The sequence below is a fragment of the Lingula anatina genome, chromosome 5 (assembly GCF_051362555.1).
Source record: "Lingula anatina isolate TDL-2025a chromosome 5, LinAna3.0, whole genome shotgun sequence".
Classification (NCBI taxonomy): Eukaryota; Metazoa; Brachiopoda; class Lingulata; order Lingulida; family Lingulidae; genus Lingula; species Lingula anatina.
In genome coordinates this window covers 2268205-2286596 of record NC_141771.1, presented here as the reverse complement: position 1 = coordinate 2286596, position 18392 = coordinate 2268205, and the positions used below count along the sequence as shown (strand labels likewise).

The 18392-nt window shown below is 36.6% G+C and overlaps 2 protein-coding genes across 2 annotated transcripts; both read right to left on the bottom strand.

Annotated features, from left to right (window-relative positions):
* Nucleotides 1–2020: 2020 nt before the first annotated feature.
* On the bottom strand, nucleotides 2021–12428 carry LOC106169211 (uncharacterized). Its single transcript, XM_087014259.1, has 4 exons — nucleotides 12240–12428; nucleotides 5283–5391; nucleotides 2793–2879; nucleotides 2021–2420 (listed from the first exon to the last, which is right to left on the bottom strand). Exons 1-4 carry the CDS (start codon nucleotides 12410–12412, stop codon nucleotides 2343–2345), a joined length of 447 nt encoding a protein of 148 aa, XP_086870385.1. The 5' UTR covers nucleotides 12413–12428; the 3' UTR covers nucleotides 2021–2342.
* Nucleotides 12429–13542: 1114 nt separating this feature from the next.
* On the bottom strand, nucleotides 13543–15723 carry LOC147761467 (uncharacterized). The gene is made up of 4 exons (XM_087013191.1): nucleotides 15593–15723; nucleotides 14140–14434; nucleotides 13857–13975; nucleotides 13543–13611 (listed from the first exon to the last, which is right to left on the bottom strand). The coding sequence occupies exons 1-4, from the start codon at nucleotides 15641–15643 to the stop codon at nucleotides 13543–13545; spliced, it is 534 nt and encodes a 177-aa protein (XP_086869317.1). The 5' UTR covers nucleotides 15644–15723.
* Nucleotides 15724–18392: the final 2669 nt, after the last annotated feature.

Below are 18392 nucleotides of genomic sequence, written 5' to 3'. Positions count from 1 at the left end.
TATATTAGAGTTCTATGGAATATGGAAAGAAATATGAAAAAATGTACATTATTATTTAAGTAAAAGAGCACATTTTAAGGTAAGTCATTGGTAGTGATTAGTGAAAACATTTTTCCAATCGTTGAAAATAAAGTTGGAAATGTTTTAAAATGGTTTAAAATTAATTAATAATAGTTTACAGACACACACACACACATACACACACACACCCACACTAGTGTATAGATACAGATATTCTCTATTACTGCAAAACCACACTGGGTGTTTTGCGCTATTTGATTTAGCATTTCCATGAGGTACTGGCACCCAAACTGTAGCAAGTGTCTGAACCTACCTTCATAGCATTTGAAGAAACAATACTTTCACACAGAACTACTAGCAGCAGAACTCCTCGAGCTTCCATGATGACGAAGGCCTCGATGTACGAGGATTTTTCTCTAAGAATAAAACATTTTTCTGCTTATATTTTTGTGACCAACTTTAACCAGATCAATTAGAATCTATGTGAACGTATCCCTAGGATACCTCTGACTGAGGAGTAGGATTGGACTCAGCAGCATATATATAATGGCGGTTATCTTTTCATTGGAAACATCTTCCAAACAAAAACACAGTGCCCTACATTTGCAAGAACTCGGGTATAGGAATATCATATTTCTGTCTGAAAGTATCGATTAAAACCAATTCCAATTTTATTGGACATTCTAGCAGCTTACAACCTCCTTAATTTTCAAAATACTATGTGGGAACAAAAATATTGTCGCTCCAGTAGCTCCATAGAAAAGTGTTAAATTGTTAGTTTAAAAAGAATTGTATTTTTTCATTAAACATCCCGCGGGTGACGAAGTGTGGAAATTATTTATGTGACTTTGAAAGCTAGTAGCCAATCAAATAGAAATGAAATAACCTCAGCTTTGGTTAAAGACATTGACTGTTGGAAATAGATTTACAGTTGTCCTTATCATCATACCCTAGCTTGGCGGTGTTTATTCTTTTTTACTGCTGGATTTTATAATAGAATTCAATGTCAAAGTGCATTTATTGACGGCGGTTTCAATTAATTTTTAAACTTTCTAACCACACATGTTACCACACTTGCCAAGAAATGTTATGAAAAAAAACCTCGAAAAATCCACTACATGTGACTTACCAGATGGTCTTTCCAATCGTCTGATCCGATGATTAAGCCTTAAGGACTGCTGTCTGTTTATATCCAATAATGTAATAATGTAATAGTGTAATGACTTCGGCGTGATATCAGTGTTCCCGTATTTCACTGTATATCCCCTAACGTCTTCAACTTTGCAAGTTGAACATAATTGTCTTTAAATGTAAACATAGTCATTTATTGTTGTGTGGGCTTCCAAGACAATGAAGACGCTACTTAGTTATGATGGTTCTTTAGAATATATGATCGATGTACAAATGTGTCTGAAAATGAGATGTTTAGAGATTCGTAACTTTTTCTTCGAAAGAGCATGTGCAGTTTATAATATATTTAAAAAATTGTGCCCAATACCATACATCTTTTATATACTAAAATACCAAAAAGTATCACCGCTACTGCAATCTGAAAATGATACATTGAATGTAAAAAAGAGAGAAACGAGTTATCATAAAATATGGCGTAAACAACGGGTGTCCTGTGTTTATGGATAACCTAATGGCATGTCTACTTTTATAACAATTCAGTTTTTATATATAATTTGAACGCTAGATCAACCCATGGTTTTATTTTCATTTTAAAGACGTGCAGTTTGACATGTATCAAGGTAATTTGAACAGAATCTGACTGCTACAAGTAATTATATGAATAACTCACCGGATTATATTTCTAGTCCTGATGATATTATCGCCGGCAATTAAACTAGGTGAGCATCCATGTGTTACTTGTATTCTTTAATTTAAATTAGGGTGTAAACACGAAATATGTGTTAGTAGAAATTTTAATTACATACAATGGATAGTCCTGAGTACACCACTGTACAAACTATTATTCTATTGCAATTATCAATATACTTTACCTGTCATGTTTATAATAACGACTTATTCCCAATTTTCAGTTAACGGTCACCAACTCTCACTGTAAATCACAATTGCGTGGTGTAGGATGAGCTTGTTTCAATCACTGTTCATTTTCTCAGTTCTGACCTATTCTATACCGTTTGTCATTTCTGAATAACGATATAATAGTATATGTATCAGATAAATTTGAATGATCTCCTGAACATGATGTTTATATTCCTGATACACCAGTCTATTCATTTAATGATAGATACCATTAAAAGCACAACTTGAAGAGGCTACATTGCGTTCAATTCCGTGCAGCAGTTAAGTAAAATTTACGTAAATCTTGCGTTCCTTCTCATGTGGTGAGGAACGTAAGGGCGAGTGTACACAGTCGGCCCTATGGTTGAGTACTGAAAACAAATAATAACATGGTTAGCCGTCCATGTCACGCTACTAGTTATCTCATGCTGTTGCGTAATGTGGATAAATGTCACCATGGAATGAACTATATCCCAACAATAACAACAATAATGAGTGTGTGCATACATATATTATTATTATTAATAATAATAATAATAATAATAATAATAATAATAAAGGTAATAATGATTATCTCTTAAAATCGTGCAACACGTGTATCAGCGCTGTATACATTCACATGTAAAAACACCCTAGATAACAAATCAAGGTACACGGTAGAACGGCAGCAGCTTCACTTGTGATATTACACAAAACATTGTGATTAAAGTGTTAAGTAACACATTAAATACTGATTAACCTACGTCTATTGTAGGGACGGTGTAATCAGTCCTAACTTCGAGTGCCGCGTACTGATGGTCCACGTCGTCCTCAATATCAAGACCGTAACCCTTGAATAATTAGGAAGCTGCAAGCTTAAATAGGCACCTCCAGTTGTATAGGCGTGGTGTAGGCCTACATTAGTTTCAGAAGTCACTATAGTGACACGTTTATAAATATCAGCTATCACGCTTCGCTCTACATATGGCCAGATAAAAAAAAATATATTAATAATAAACGACTCCCATGATTGGTAATTTTCCATATATTTCCGAGTTTATATTTTCATGACTATCATATTTTCTAGAGTAAACAATATTCAACATGGATATAACGCATGTGGTCGCTAAAGATAATTTACATTATAAGGTATCTGTATTTAGAAAGTTCAAGAGCTAGTGAGTCGCAGCGTGTAATTTGTATTTTATTGGCTGTGCGGTAGTATCCTGTTGCTTTTAACTACAGAGTTGACATTTAATATGGAATATTTTTTTCCAAAACATAATTCATCAGTGTTTTTCCTATTTTGCTGACTGATAAATGAAAATAATGATTAAAATCGTGTTTAATAACTTTTGATAATCTCTTCGATGTCATTGTGACATCAGTTCATTAACTGAATTCGTCAGTGAAGCAAACAAAAATACATCGCCTATTTTAAGTCATACGACAACCATTGAAAGCGATGTTTTGGATATTCCTATTTTCATAATTATTGTCTTTTAAAGAGTTACACGCCCCACAAAGCCCCCCCCCCCCATGTCAGTGTCTAGTCACAGCAACAGTCTCTGTTACGCTTGACCTCATCTTGCTGCTACCAGAGCTTTCAAGCCGCAAGGCATTGCTTATGATAGGTTTTTAGAGTTTAATCTGGAATAAAATTCTAGAATAAGGTTAACAGTTGTCCGGTTTGGTTCAGTTTTGATGTAGGACACGCAGGCCGTTGATTCGGCGAAAAATAACCTACCCACATATTGTCTATGTGGTTCAAATATGGCGATTTTGATGACCAAAGTAGCTACTCATTCCCTTGGTTCAGTTAGTCATCTGCTATTTTAAGTTCTCTGTGTGAACCGGCAAGCTCATCCTGCAGCCTAAAATCGTTCCTAAGGTGCCCCCTATCAAATAATAGTCAAGTGGTTCCCAGATTATTCCTTTATTTGATCTGGTTCAGGTTTTCATCGAAGCCTACCATTGGTGTTTTTGCACCGATGTGGTATCCACTCCAAATACTGACGCTGTAAATGACCCTAGTCACTTAATAAGTGGCACACGCTTAGTCGTAGGCCTCTATAGAAAGTCTGTAAACTCTGTTTTGACCAGTTTGGCGGTACAGGTGAAATCTGACCTCAATAAAGAAAGCCACGCGGTTTCAGTGTTTTACCCAGAAACTGTCATGGTCCCTAATTCATTAAAGAAACTGACTAGGGTGCTTTTCTGTTTACTGTGGCTTCCTCATGGGTCGCCTGGAATTCTAACCTGCTGAAACCAGTTTGGTGTTTGCTAAGAGCCTTGAAAAACAAGATTTGGTGGCAATTTGCCCCTCATTCAAAACGGCCTGGGTGCTTTTGGTTTTATTGCAGCAGCATATCCTGAAGGACAGTGAGTCCTGTACCCTGGTGATAAGACGTCGATGCAATTTGCCCCTCATTCAAAACGGCCTGGGTGGTTTTGGTTTTATTGCAGCAGCATATCCTGAAGTACAATGAGTCCTGTACCCTGGTGGTAAGACGTCGATGCATTGGGCGTGGTCTCTGTGTAGTGCATCAAACTGGGTATAACTCTATAAAACTGCGTAGACCGTTCCGTTTGACACAATAATCTGTCTGGCAATGTCTGTGTTTTTCGCGCCATTCTGGCACAGCTAAACAATTTTGTAAAACACTGCTTAACTCGTTTTACGCACTGCAAAACCGCTTGCATGCAAACTTTCAAATTCTTCCATGCAGTATTTGCCAATATATGGATACTTTTTTGACAGAACCATGCTTTGCCAAAGCCAAGCTTTGACCAGCCCAAATGAGCACTGCCCAATTAAATCATTGCATATTACACAAGGCAGCAGTGCAACAGACTTGGTAGTCAGTTTATTGGCAGCGACACACCTGACTTCACACTTCTCCAGTCAGATGTCTTATATGAAATCTGAATATTTTGAAAAAAGAACGCATTTTCACCTAGGTATACCTTTAAAACTAAAAAATTCCATATTAAATGTCAAGTCTGTAGATCATTCATACAAGCGAAAATATTTTTAACATTTTCAGCTTAAGAATATTGTTTCGCAAGAGGTTTCATTGGCATGACTTAATCAATTTGCTATATAAGATAATAATCCACCATATGGGAATGAATAAAAATGTAGAAATTTAATCATAGTACAGTCGTTATTTACTTACTATTTATAATTATATATGTTAATACTTTTATTTTCTCATTTATGCAAATTATTCTTCAAAATGAAAAAGACTTACCATGTTTTCATGATTATGATATGGTTTCATGTAACGTGATTCCTGTGTCTCGTCAGATGAACGTGGTTGATTATCAAAATCTTGTTGCGTTTCCTGATTTTCAACACAACTGTTTAGGAATCGAATGAGAAAAAATAGCTTGAGCTTTAAGCTACTGTTGAATTATCAAAATAAAATTATGCTTCATCATCACTGTCTGTTAAAGTTCTATTGGTGTTTGTTTAAATATATTAACTGGCGGACGGTTCAATTCAAATAACAAACATTTTACTTATGATTGTACTAGTGTTAGCGACGGAACTTTTCTCATGGCCAGAAATGCGCAGCATTCACGCGATACGCGAGGGCGCTACAGTAGGGCTTCACGTGACTCAACTAGCCAATCACAGCACAACAATGGCATCGCACACAGACTCTGTGATACACATGTACAGTGGTCGGAATAATTTTGTTTCCGTTGTACACCGGTGTAACATCGTTCGAAATGTTTTAATCCCTATCTTGTGAATAGAAGGGGGCGGACAAACAATGGAGGGCCGTATAAATCCCTTCAAAATTCGAACGCACAAACACAATAGCTTAGGTGGAATAACACAATACTTAATACGAGTGAACCCCATGACGCCGGTTTCTGTGGCCCAGCGCGAGCGTGACAATCCGCTGTAACTAGGTGTAATCAACAGCAGGATACATCAGCCAGAAGGTCCCTATTGTTTGTTGCGGCGATAGGATTATAGATTGAAGAGGCTAAACCCGTGCTAAGGCGTGCCACGCGAAGCGAACTGTCCTTTTGTTCACTAGTTTGGCACGCGCAGCTGGTTTTTAGTGTTGCTAACAAACTGCTAGTTAAATTTGTTATCAGTTATTTCATCCTATATGAAATTTCCGCAGTCAAATATTGAACTAATTATTGTTTCTTTGGTTGAAATGCATGAGCGTCAGCATCAATCTGTCTCAAAAAATTCCTATTGCATTAATTTATAAATGTATAATTCATTTATGTACTTACGTTTTAATTTGAAATATCTGCATTCAAGCGTTCAAGTATTTATAAAACATGAATGATAATGAAAGAGGAATAAGGAAATAACATATTACTTATATTATGCTTATATTATAATATTGAAATTAAATGAGGTGCATTGACATAGGCGCAATGACAATCCAACTACAACGTGCAACAGGGGGAAGTCTGGCTGTATGATCATACAATATACGAAAGTACGGTCAATTAAAAGTGTAAATCATCAGTTAAAGAGGAGGGGGTCTTACTATAGCTCGCTATCTATTGTTAAACCCGACTGTTATTATCTCTCGAACAAGCTTAAAGCATGCCTATACAATTACTGTGTTTCCGGCTGCCGTTCAGAATTATGTCGAACATATTTTGCTACAGTGAGAAACATGGTACACTAGCGACTTGTTTTAGATCACTCAAGAAAGGATGCATACGTGCGACACCAGAGGAAAAACAATCAAGTATGCATCTGATCCTTTAATAGTAATTGCACAGTGCATGTTACTAGACCTTTGTCCTAACTCAGTAGTTAGGAATAGGATGTTTGGATAAAAAGCTTCTATTCAACTCGCTTAGACCTAGGGCGTGATGCTATCATCCGATGAAACACGTAACTGAAACCTCTACCTGTACCTGAAGTCCCTTTAGCTGAAACAAAAACTGCCCCTTGAACATGTCCATTTTTTAATCGTCAAATAATTTGTGATTTCATTGAACGTCTTTGATCAAAAGCTTTCAAGTGACAATAACCGAACCGTGTGTTGATTATTAATTAAAGCGTAATTAAGTTTATTCAACATGATCTATTTTGTAAACGATACTTGCCAAGATTGAGCTTGGATTGATCACCGTCACTATTTAGCTACTCGCCTATAATGCGTGCTGAACGACAGACAACTTAAAAATATTATCTGTGTAACTGTGCAAATGAACGCATTTAGTTAAAATATAACAAAGCCGGCATTTAATCCATCGAACATATTTATATTTGTTCTTTTAAACCCAGTGTAAGGTTAACGCCAAATCAAAGCAAGCCTTGCAGACTGGTTTTGTTTAAACTGTCGTGCATCAAGTAAAGCTAAGTAAAGCCTGTTTCTATTTCGCAGTGTTCATCCCAGCCATAAAACTGAATGAAGGATAACAAGACTGTGCTTCAGGTTTCCAGGAGTCCCGTGCAACACAATAATATCGAAGGCCTGAGAGTAATACATATATGAGGCCGTGTATGAAAGATTTAACAAATTAGAAATTCAAGAATTTAAACATGCTTGGTACATGCACATCACTTAATAAGTCATTTCACTAAAATCGCATCTAATAGTGTTTAGATTAACCTTTACTTTTATCGATCTCATCCCATTGTCTGAACCAACTAAAAGAAATATAGTGAACATGAGGAAAAGTAACACGTTTACATGCAGGCGAAGGAGTTATACTTCAATATTAATCGCGAACAATATCAACAGCGACTAAAGACCGCTGTCTGTCTTTCACACTTTTACACAATCACACGAAGGTTTAATAAAGGGAGTCGCGGCGCGATATCTATCTCTTTCATTCGAACAACCAAAGGGCTGACCCGAAGTTAGCTTTCTATACTAATGTCCTTTTTATTGTATATTGTAATTACTCTACTTGCTCGCCTCCATTGTCTTGTAAAAGTGACAAAGAAAGTGTTGTATTCACACACGAGTTGAAAGAACTTTGCATAACTCCTTTGCCTTAAGTTGCATAATGTCTTTCTCAAGGTTATAATCAGTGTGAAGAGGGTGTCTTGCCTCATTTAAAAAGGGTGTTGTTCTTCATACTGGTTGTTGCTTAACTTATGCTAATCTTAAACTTTTATGTACCAATATGGTTTTAATAAATCGCCAAAATTATGAATTTAATGAACATTGTGTATCAAACGTTTTGATACGATTTAAATAAATGGACGAGGAGGATTACGGTATTAGGTTCTATTTACCTCTGGCTTTAACTTCGCCCTGCTATATAAATGAACAAATGTTGCAGATCGTAACAAAAAACTTTCTTATAGTGTTTTATGACATATATGATTTACACATTTGATAGTGAAACACTCCTCGACTTTAACGAATCACCTGACGTAAACTGTACCCGCGCTCCCCGAAGAAACTGTTTCTTTTAATATTGAAATGAATTGCTTTTAAGACAAAGAAGTCCATTAAACCCTTTAGTCTCAACATCATTGTACAGCATGTTGTAATTTATATTTAAAAAAGTTAATTTTTGTACTCCGCTTTCATCGAGGATACCTCAAGTTGAGGTTACAATTACATCGCTCGCCTATGCTACTGGAATATATATTTAAGGACAAATTAAGCTTTGTAAAGTCCCTATTGTCACACACCATAGATACTTTATTTTGTCTTGAATGAAAAAATAGCCTCAAATTATCGTTTTGTGCTTAAACCTTTCATTACTTGAACCAAGATCTGTACTATAGCTACCAAGACGTACATGCATCAAGTTGGGTCTGCTGGGGGAGGGGAGCATTTAAATGATAAACGAGGAAGTCTACCTGCAAAAGCAGCAGCAGTGGTTTAAATAATCGCTATCTAGACTCCTTTTGCTTTGACAGCAACATAAAAAGTGTTTAGGGAGAAAGTCACACAAAGACCCGACGTTGTTTTGTCTTCAGCATTTCCTCTTCCTTGTTATCTGCAATTACTATCGTCAATTAATGAAATCGAGAAAGGAATTAAGTGACGGCACATTGAATATAGTCACTAGGTGCATTTCACTGAATGTTTACAAGATCTAGCGACACATTTTATCGCCACGCGTTCTAGTTTGATTAGTTTAGAAAATTAAACAGTTACTCTGGCGGCTCTCCGTCATTGCTATGAATCTGACATCGAATTTAGTCCAAAATATTAGTAAATTCAGAATTATTAGCTAAAACGTAAATTGCGCTAATTTGTCAGATAATCAAAAATGCCGGTGATCCACGCGGAGGGTACGCTTTCCTGAAGGTAGCGGCGACGAACGGCGACGATATTTTTCTGAATAGTGAACCTTTATTAGTTACGAAAAGCCCCCTTTTCAACAGGCGCGTTTTATTAATTACTTCATGTCACAAAGTTAATTTATACAGGCAAAACTTTATTCAAGGAAATAGTTTCACGAAATGAACGAGAGTAAAATATAAGTCGGCACAAATATAAGGCATACAACAATGAGTCATGTTATGGATCATGTTATGGGCCATGTCGGATTATAATGGCATACCTTGATGCAAAACAGTCTATCGTTTCTTCCACCGCGAGTCCCTTTATTTAATGTAATGTATTACTCATTACCCATTTCATTTGACACTCTCTCTTTTTATCTCCCTTCCCCTTTCTCTTGTTAGAAGGAGGGAAAATAATTAAGCACTCAAAATCTGCACCACCAAACTTCAGAAAAACATAAGTCGACGAACCAGTGGGCTGATCCACAACATCCGACACAGCAGAATGAATCAAATAACAGCTAGCACAAATTTATATGCAGTTAGCTATAGTGTCACTACATACGTAATCAGCTGCACGCGCGAAGCTGTTGAACAAAAGGATAGTTCGGTACGGGAGACTGTTTGTTTACATAAGTACTCTAAGGGGGCGTGGCTACCCAGGCGACCAGGGGATTAGGCTAGTTACTATATGCCTTCAACAATCGTTTAGCGACCCTATCATTATACACTCTCTCTATTGTATTTTCCACCGCATTAATCGCAGTGTAATCTTCAAATGGTCCACGGGGTAAATGTACACATTCTTAATCCAAGTACGGTAAGTGCTCAGCCCATTGTCAGGTAGTGTTAGTTCATGTTAACAAGCGTCTGACATGTGCAGAGGAGTTTATTGTAATATATATTGTTCTTATTGTTACATTATTAAATCTAACTCTGTATCCAAGTAGTAACTATACTGTACCAAGTCAGGTACTGATGATGTGCAGAGGTCATTTATTCCAGAATAAGCCATTACCACTTTAATTTATAACTTTAATTTTGTTTAATATGTTATTCATGAAAGAGTTAATGAAAGATTATTTTAATTTGTAAAATCGTGATCTTATTCTTTTTATATTCAAATAATTGAATAATGTGGGTAAAATTAGTCTTCCACTTCTTATTTGTATTTTTCCTTTACTACAAGATTATTTTGGAATAGTTGCAGCATTAAAATTTGAAATAAATAGCAATCTGAAAGAAGAATTTTGCATTATTATTATTAAATGATGATAGGAATTTTGGATTAAGAGATTAGCTAAATACTGAGTAGTGATATTGTCAGTCAATTTATGTAGACTCTGATAATATAATTGAAAATACTGATTGAATTCTTGGCCTTGCACTGGGCAGTTTCACATTTGTGCCAAGTGCTTTTTTGGACTCCATTGTACAGTGGTAAAAGTTTTTAATTGCCATGAAAGTTTTAATCAGACTCTGTATGGTGCTGCTATCTGCTGGTGCTATCGGCAACGAATTAGTTTGCCTTTGTTTCTGAGTGAATCTACCGTCTAAAATCACTATTTCTGAAAATATGTGCGTTTTGCTGAGGGTAGGCTAGGCAATACACGGCAAACTTCTTAGTACGTGTGTACAACAGAATTTTTTTAAAAACCCTAACGATATTTGGTCAGGAGTTGCTTGAAGCATAGCACATCGTTGCTGTCTATCGGCATCAGGTCGTTAGTTTGTCAATTATCACGAATTACCCACGAATCGCGAACCCATTCATTTTCCTATGGCAATCTAGCAACTCATTAAAAGTGCACGCATGCGCAATGGGCTAAGCGTGACCTCATGCAGCGCATATCTGGGGATGTTATGGAATTTTTAAAGATTGCAGATTGATACTACGCTTGTGGGGCTAGTTACTGATAATGACGAGAGTACACATAGAAAATCTGTTGAGTCAGTGGTAAGGTGTTGCGAGAGTAATGATCTTATTTTAAACGTAGCTAAAGCCAAATAAATGATAGTGGGTTTTAGAAGGAATCAGAATGTACAACCACCACTCACCATTGGTAATGTCGAAGTTAGTAGGGTACATCATGTAGAGGAATTTAAACTACTTGGTATACACCTGAATAGTAATTCTGAATAGTAACTGGAAAGATTACACCGGGAAGGGTGTAAAGAAGACACGTCCAAGACTGTATTTTTAAGATCACTGAGAACTTTTACTGATAGCGTGCCTATCTTAGTTAATTTTACAGGTGTGTAATTGAAAGCGTCCTTGCGTACGGAATTACAATATAGTACAGCGAAACAACTGGGAAGGAAAGAAATAAACTAACCAACGTTGTGAAAACTGCAAGCAAGATTATCCGACAGGACCTACATACAATGGACAATAGAAGTGTCATCCCCTGAATCAGAGTAATCAAATAATAATCAAGTAATCAATAATCAAAGTAAGCAGATCTTGAGTAGTTATAATACCTGGTCAGTTTTTGTGAAATTTGATGTTAATAAAATGATACCAGGAGCATATCATTCCAGTCATTTATCTCCCCCAAAGAATTGGTTCAGTAGGGGTGACACTTCTATGGTATATTGTGTGTACCCAAGCTGTATGATATTTTTAAAAACAGAATGGATAAAAGAACTGTCAACACCATGGAATACTCTTCTTATCCTGCACCATCACTTTTTACGTTTTTACCAAGCAATAGTAGACTTTTAACTTTTAAAGGCAGTAAACACTCTTTAACAGCTTTAATCCAAGTGCAGTGACACATTTTAATTTGATCTCAAAACCAAATTCTTAATGTATCAATTGTATTACTTTTACTCTTGCTCCAAAAGGAAAACGATTTCCGATTTTTATAATTGGCTAGATAAACTCTTATCTTATCATTCTAGTTAAATAATTATATTTTTTCCTTTATAATATATGTAATGTTCCTGTATAATGTATACTCACTTGTTTTTCATCACTTTGATCTTTCGCCTGAGTATCACCACTACCACAATAAGTACTAAGACTGCCAGGAGCAGAACTCCCCCAACAGTGGTGGTGATTATGATGATACCAGTTTGGGTCAGGGTTTGGTTGGGTTCTGAGCAAGTTTGTCCAGTATAGGTAGTCGTCGACATGAACGTGTGTTCAACTTTGCACCTGTAGGATGAAGCCTTTTAATTATTCATGACAGTTTTGTGACTGTTTCACCTTTCGTAAACATTCCTTAGTGATACATACCTCTACCTTTGGTTATAACTAGACTAAACTGAATGTTTAATACTGCAATTCAATGCTGTGAAACGAATGTATTATCAAACATTGTGTCTTATCTCCACAACAAATGAGAGGCAGTAATAACAGTAGGTGTGACTATATTTTAACTAATTATTATGACCACCACTCGTCTGCCCTTTTTACATGTATTACTCACACACACTCTGCAGCGTAGTTCGGGAAGCGCACTGTACACTGCCCATGACCACTGCAATCTTGACCCTCACATTTCGGCTTACAGCGTATACCATTGGTTTCTGGCACACACGAGTAATCACGAGATTGGGTTCTAAACTCGCAGATGTCGACGTCATCATATAGTATACATGGATCCGTTAGACTTGATTTTGCTGTGCAGTGGAAGAAATGTAGGTGACATGTTACGATTATTATTATTATTATTATTATTATTATTATTGTACACATAAATATTGCTTCTGCCTGTGAGGTGCTTTGATTACCGTCTGTTTCTGCATAGTACCATACTATTCTATTATTTTTCCCATTACCATAGTACCCACCTGTAGCTAATTGTGAGGCAGAGTAATTTCTGTCTGTGGTAAAGGTGGTTCCATTGACTGTTATGTTTAAAATTGTGTTCTGACTCGACAGAACATCTTCGATTGTCTTTAACGTTTTACTACTAGTTCCATTTTGCCCTAAGAATGTTTTCAGGGCAAATATTAGGTTGTAATCAATGATAACGCTCCCAAACCTAAAACGTATAAGATGTGACCAGAATAAATTGTCTGTTGCTTTGGTTATGGGTTTGCTTTTTCATACATCACTTTTCTCAAGAAAGATATCCATTATCTAATTCCTTTGCAAACATTCCACATGGTTATAACATCATTTGCATTTGAAAACATGCAGGGACTATAAGGTTATTTTGTGTTTTCTTAATGTATTGATTGATTCTGAATTGGATTCGAAACACATTTTTAGGTGAAAAAAATTGTTTGATGGCAAACAAAAAGAGGGGCAAAGTAACCTACCTAAACGCTATTATTTCCACCCTCCTCAAGCCCTCGACTCTTGCCGCATTAAAAGTTTTCAGCAACTGAAATAGATGAGTTCCATATGCGCACTGATGTAGTAAAACAGAGAAAGAGAGGGAGACTTAAGAGACAGACGCCTAGATATATACTTAACCATACCTCACTGTATCATAATATACAAAGCAATAACTGAATAAATATACGTCGCAACATAGTGTCATAGTTTTTTGAGGGATGCTGAAAACAATGCAATATATATGCTTTTACCCCAAGAAGAAAATATATTAAAATGTGCCAGCCCCTATACCTGATTTTCCAAATATGTCTTTTCAATTTTGAATGTTTCTTCGAGATTGTCAAAGTCTGCTTCCGGAATTCTCAACGCCAATTTTATTTTCTTGTCTAATTCCTCAATTTCAGTGTTTTCTAAATGAGCAAAACATTATTATGCATTAGAATGTTTCTTGACATCACATAAACAGGAATATAAGCTTTCAATCCAACTCAATATTGAGGCAGATATTTTATAAATAATGCAATTAAAGGATACTTCAAGACAGCATATATATCCTTCATATTCGACTTTATACCTAGAGCAATTTTCACTGGCTTGATCTGCACTGTAGGTTTGCCAGGTCCCTGTGGTCTAGCTGGTGCAGGGGGTAAAACGGTTGGCGCACTAGTAGATTCATTAGTATAAGTTGGAGTTGTCCCAGTAAACTTCGTTGAAAATGATGTCAAATTAGCGGGGGAGGTCACAGATTCAACTGTCTTACTAACGGTTGTCGTTGGTGCTGAAGTACTGCTGGAAGCCTCAGGAATTGTGCTAATCAGCAAAAACAGGGCAATCTGGTTGATATTATTTCCAGGACACATTTTGACTTTCTGGAAATAGACATTACTGTTTTAAAGGTTACATTTACACACACTGGGTAATAGAAGTGCACCCCTACTGAACCAATACTCTGGGGGAGATAAATGACTATGTTCATAGTATCATTTTATTAACATCAAATTTCACAAAAAGATCAACAATACAATCCCATGGTACAGTGGTTTTATACTCATTAGTCACATTATAAGTAGACCAGGCATTAAAACTTTGATTAATCTGATTCGGGGGGGGGGGGGGGGGGGGGGGGACACTTCTATTGTCCAGTGTGTGTACAGTGGAGGTAATAGTTGATTTTCTATATAATCTGGATGGAATAGGGAAATAGTTTTATTAGTAAAACAGAGTCTACAAACGACCAATCTTCTCTAAATTCCAGAGTAGCCCCGGAAATAACACAAGCACATATAAAAGGTGGCATGGAAGGTTGGAATCTGGCATGTGGCATAAAAGGATCCGCCGTAAGCAGCTGAGACACAACGGCAGTTAATGACCAGCAAACTAATATTAAAAATACTATCGGCGGGTAGACCCAGGCAACTGCTGTATGCTATTAGGCTGGCTGGGTATACTTTTTTTTCAGTTTCAAGCTCTCTAAGGAATATTCGGGGAGTGATGAGAGAGAAAACAGCGCTATGTGTCAATGTAAACTAACTGTTTATATCGATGAATGGAGCATTCAATTGGACGCGGGGCATATATTAGAGAACCACAGGCGAAAATGAAAAAAAAACTTGGAACGAGGGAATCAACGAGGCTGTGATCACAGGTGTTTCTGACACGTTAAAATCCCTAGACATAGTTATTGGGACCCCCCCTCCCCCGTGGTCAGTGGTAAAACTGACATGCTAAAATGGCTGCGAGACTCTCTCCATGTGTGCCTTACCATCGTGTTGCTTATTTACCTGTGTTTATGACAATGTATTCAACTCTCTTCTCTCTACTCTAACTTAATTTGCATCTTAAATGCTGAGCTGTTACTTTACTACGGAAGAGTTTAAGGGACACAACACCACTCGAACGTCACGTGTGTGGTGTTGTGACCCTTACACGCTTCCGCACATGACACTGCTGTTTCACAAAATTTTAATTCCACGTCTAGTTATGTTAAAACATACAATACATGTATGCTTGTCCAGTATAAAACTCACCCGCCCGTATGTTCTCTTCAATTTAAATGAAGCGTTTGAAAACAAGGTCATTTATCTTATTAAAGCATGCCAATCTATCAAGATAAAGCAGTCAGCGTGGTTATAAATTACATTACGAAATTCCTTGTAAATGATTCACATAATTCCTGTTTGTGTTAAGTCCAGGCGAAGCTTTACGTGTATCTTCTCTATTTGACAAATTATCACTATGCGTTTATTTGCAGATGTCAATGACGATAAAAAAGGCTGCCAACACAACTGGGATTAATACCCAGCCTCTACCTTTAAATCCAAACATCAACTGCAGCGTCTTTCAATTATGTTTCGATGGTCCTATAATGCTCATCTGCACATATTCTAAGTGTATTGTCTTACTCTTTGCCGTTCTGTAATGTTGTTCGGTGGTCCATGCTACTGCACGTTGATGTCGAGCGATAACGTTGCGTGAAATGTCTTTTTTTTATAGATTAAAATGATTGATAAATAAAACCAAATAACTGAGAGTAACCCTTTTGCAAACAAGGTAACCTTAAAATTGATTTGTTTAATTTTTTTTTAAGTATCCTTTTCTCGCTTCTCGTATATACACAGGTCACATGTATCGGTAGTCAGACATGTCGCATTATTTACATCACTGTGCTTTTTCAAGTATCCCAGGGTAATCTTAAAGGGGCATTTATAGTTGTTTAGATGATATGAGTGGTGTCTAAAATTGTTTATCTAAAATAATCATCAACATTAAATGTATATATTATTCGTCAAAACGCAATTTAAACTTTGTTTTTGCCCATTTCTCGCGTTCAGTTTTACGCTCAGCAGTCTTCAAAAATGGTTTGCGTGCGCACAATTCATTCACTTTTACAACTAATACTATATATGGGCTTCCAAACCGCTGTGGTCATTGCATCATTCGATGCAAGGTTTTTGAGCGTTGAACGTTTAATTTACCTCTGTAGACATGTCATTGCCCCTCTTTATTATGATCCTACTTTTATTCGCGCAAGCTTTGTGTCATGCTTTCTTCTGCTTTATATCCCTCTTATGTGCAAAAAAGTTTTTTCTTCGCATCGTCCGCTGCATTTACTTGTTTTAATTCAAATTATAGCAGTCACGTGGTACGCCTGCTCACTTGGCCTTCACCGATGGAAAGTATAGGTTGAGCAATTTTCCCACATTTTTTTCACCCGTTCATTCATATGCTAGTATCTGAGTAACGTGACACGCAAGGTATATTAAAATCGCGGGATATAAATGCCATTTTTAGTATTTCATTTCTACGTACTGGGCGCGTGTAAGACGTTAAATTTGAAATAGATATTGTTTATTTGGAGTGTTTGATGCTGAGAAAGTGCTGTTTTTTGTGAATAATTTCAACTAAAACCGCTTTTAAAATATTTTTTTTTCATTTCAAATACCTATTTCTCCCATTTTGTAATTGTACAGGTCACATGTATTCAGGCATGTCGTTTTATTTGCATTACCGTGCTTAAATGTATCCCTCATTGCATCTGATATTCATTTATATTGAGTTTACAAACGCATTCGTGCACACACCCCCTATTCACTCTATCAAACACAAACACACCTGTGCACACAGGGACATACCCCCTTACCCACTCCCTCACATACCCCGGTATATACACCCCCTTGCTTGCTCACACATGCACGTGGCCTGCCTTAACCACACAAACAGGCGCCCCCCCCCCCCCCCCAACCCCCCCCCCCCCAACACTCACACACTCACACAACATTCTTACCATCACTTGATTTTGATACACAAGCTGCTATTTAGGGTATATTTACTACAAGTTAGCTATCAAGTATGGTCATATCAATAGGTTATTTTAACTGATTTAAAGGCTCAGTATCCTGTAGTTGTCTGGAAAAAAATCACCTGTGACAGGCACATTTTTAAATGTTGTAAACCCTCCCTCCAGCATCGTAACCGTGTGCATGAATTTATCCTGAAGAAGAATAAAAATAGAGTTCAGGGTGGTGGTTTAACGTTCCTTGTCAACCTAGTAAACGACTAATTTTAATTTCAAATGTCAAGTTCTTATCACACAACCAACAACAAACGAATGACAAATTAATGGAAGTACAGGTTAAAGTGCAGCGTCGGTGGCAAAACTAAATGTATATGCTAAAAACACAACATGTTTACGCTAAAAACATACTGGAAAAGCTAAAAGCTAAAATCTCAAAACAATTTAATGTTTTTGAAGTGCTTGATGCACTTAACATCCTGTTTACATTCTAGTTTTAACTATATTAAAACCGTCCAATGTGTTGTATTGTTAAATAAGACTTAGTACAAAGCGCCAGAGAAGAATTTCATCACCTGTGTTATGTTATGAAGGAAATATTGGAGGTTAAAAAAAAACATTTTATTTCAAGCTGTTCACTGAAGAAAAAACAATACTTTAAAGATAAACAACGTTTATTATTTTATGAATTATCATAATTCTTCATCTTTTTGTAAAAAAAGGTATTTGATTACAGTGAATTCTGCACGGTACATGTACATGTAGTTGTACACATCATTTGTTGTAACCCTGCACAACAAGACCATGTTATACGATCATTGATCACTATCCGGCTGAGTTGAATATGAACAGGGGATACGTTTCTGGTAGTGTTTTTCCATGCAAACACGACAGAAAAATGAAGATGGCCTAAGATTCCCAGTAAAAGAAAGTATTCAGGCTGGATCCTGTTTGACGCAGATTACCAGGAAAGTTTAATAACCAGGCTTGAAACAATATATGACGTCAACAAAATCATTTCAGGGACAATTCTT

Excerpts from the sequence above, each read along its gene's own strand:
- LOC106169211 (XM_087014259.1), bottom strand. The coding sequence starts at position 12,412 with ATGTCGACGACTACCTATACTGGACAAACTTGCTCAGAACCCAACCAA. Across the intron at positions 5,392-12,239 it reads ATCAAAGTGATGAAAAACAA|TTGTGTTGAAAATCAGGAAA; the intron begins GTGAGTATACAT and ends ATTCCTAAACAG. Across the intron at positions 2,880-5,282 it reads ATCATAATCATGAAAACATG|GGTTACGGTCTTGATATTGA; the intron begins GTAAGTCTTTTT and ends TAATTATTCAAG.
- LOC147761467 (XM_087013191.1), bottom strand. The coding sequence starts at position 15,643 with ATGACCTTGTTTTCAAACGCTTCATTTAAATTGAAGAGAACATACGGG. Across the intron at positions 14,435-15,592 it reads TGAAGAGAACATACGGGCGG|AAAGTCAAAATGTGTCCTGG; the intron begins GTGAGTTTTATA and ends GTCTATTTCCAG. Across the intron at positions 13,976-14,139 it reads GCCAGTGAAAATTGCTCTAG|AAAACACTGAAATTGAGGAA; the intron begins GTATAAAGTCGA and ends TTGCTCATTTAG.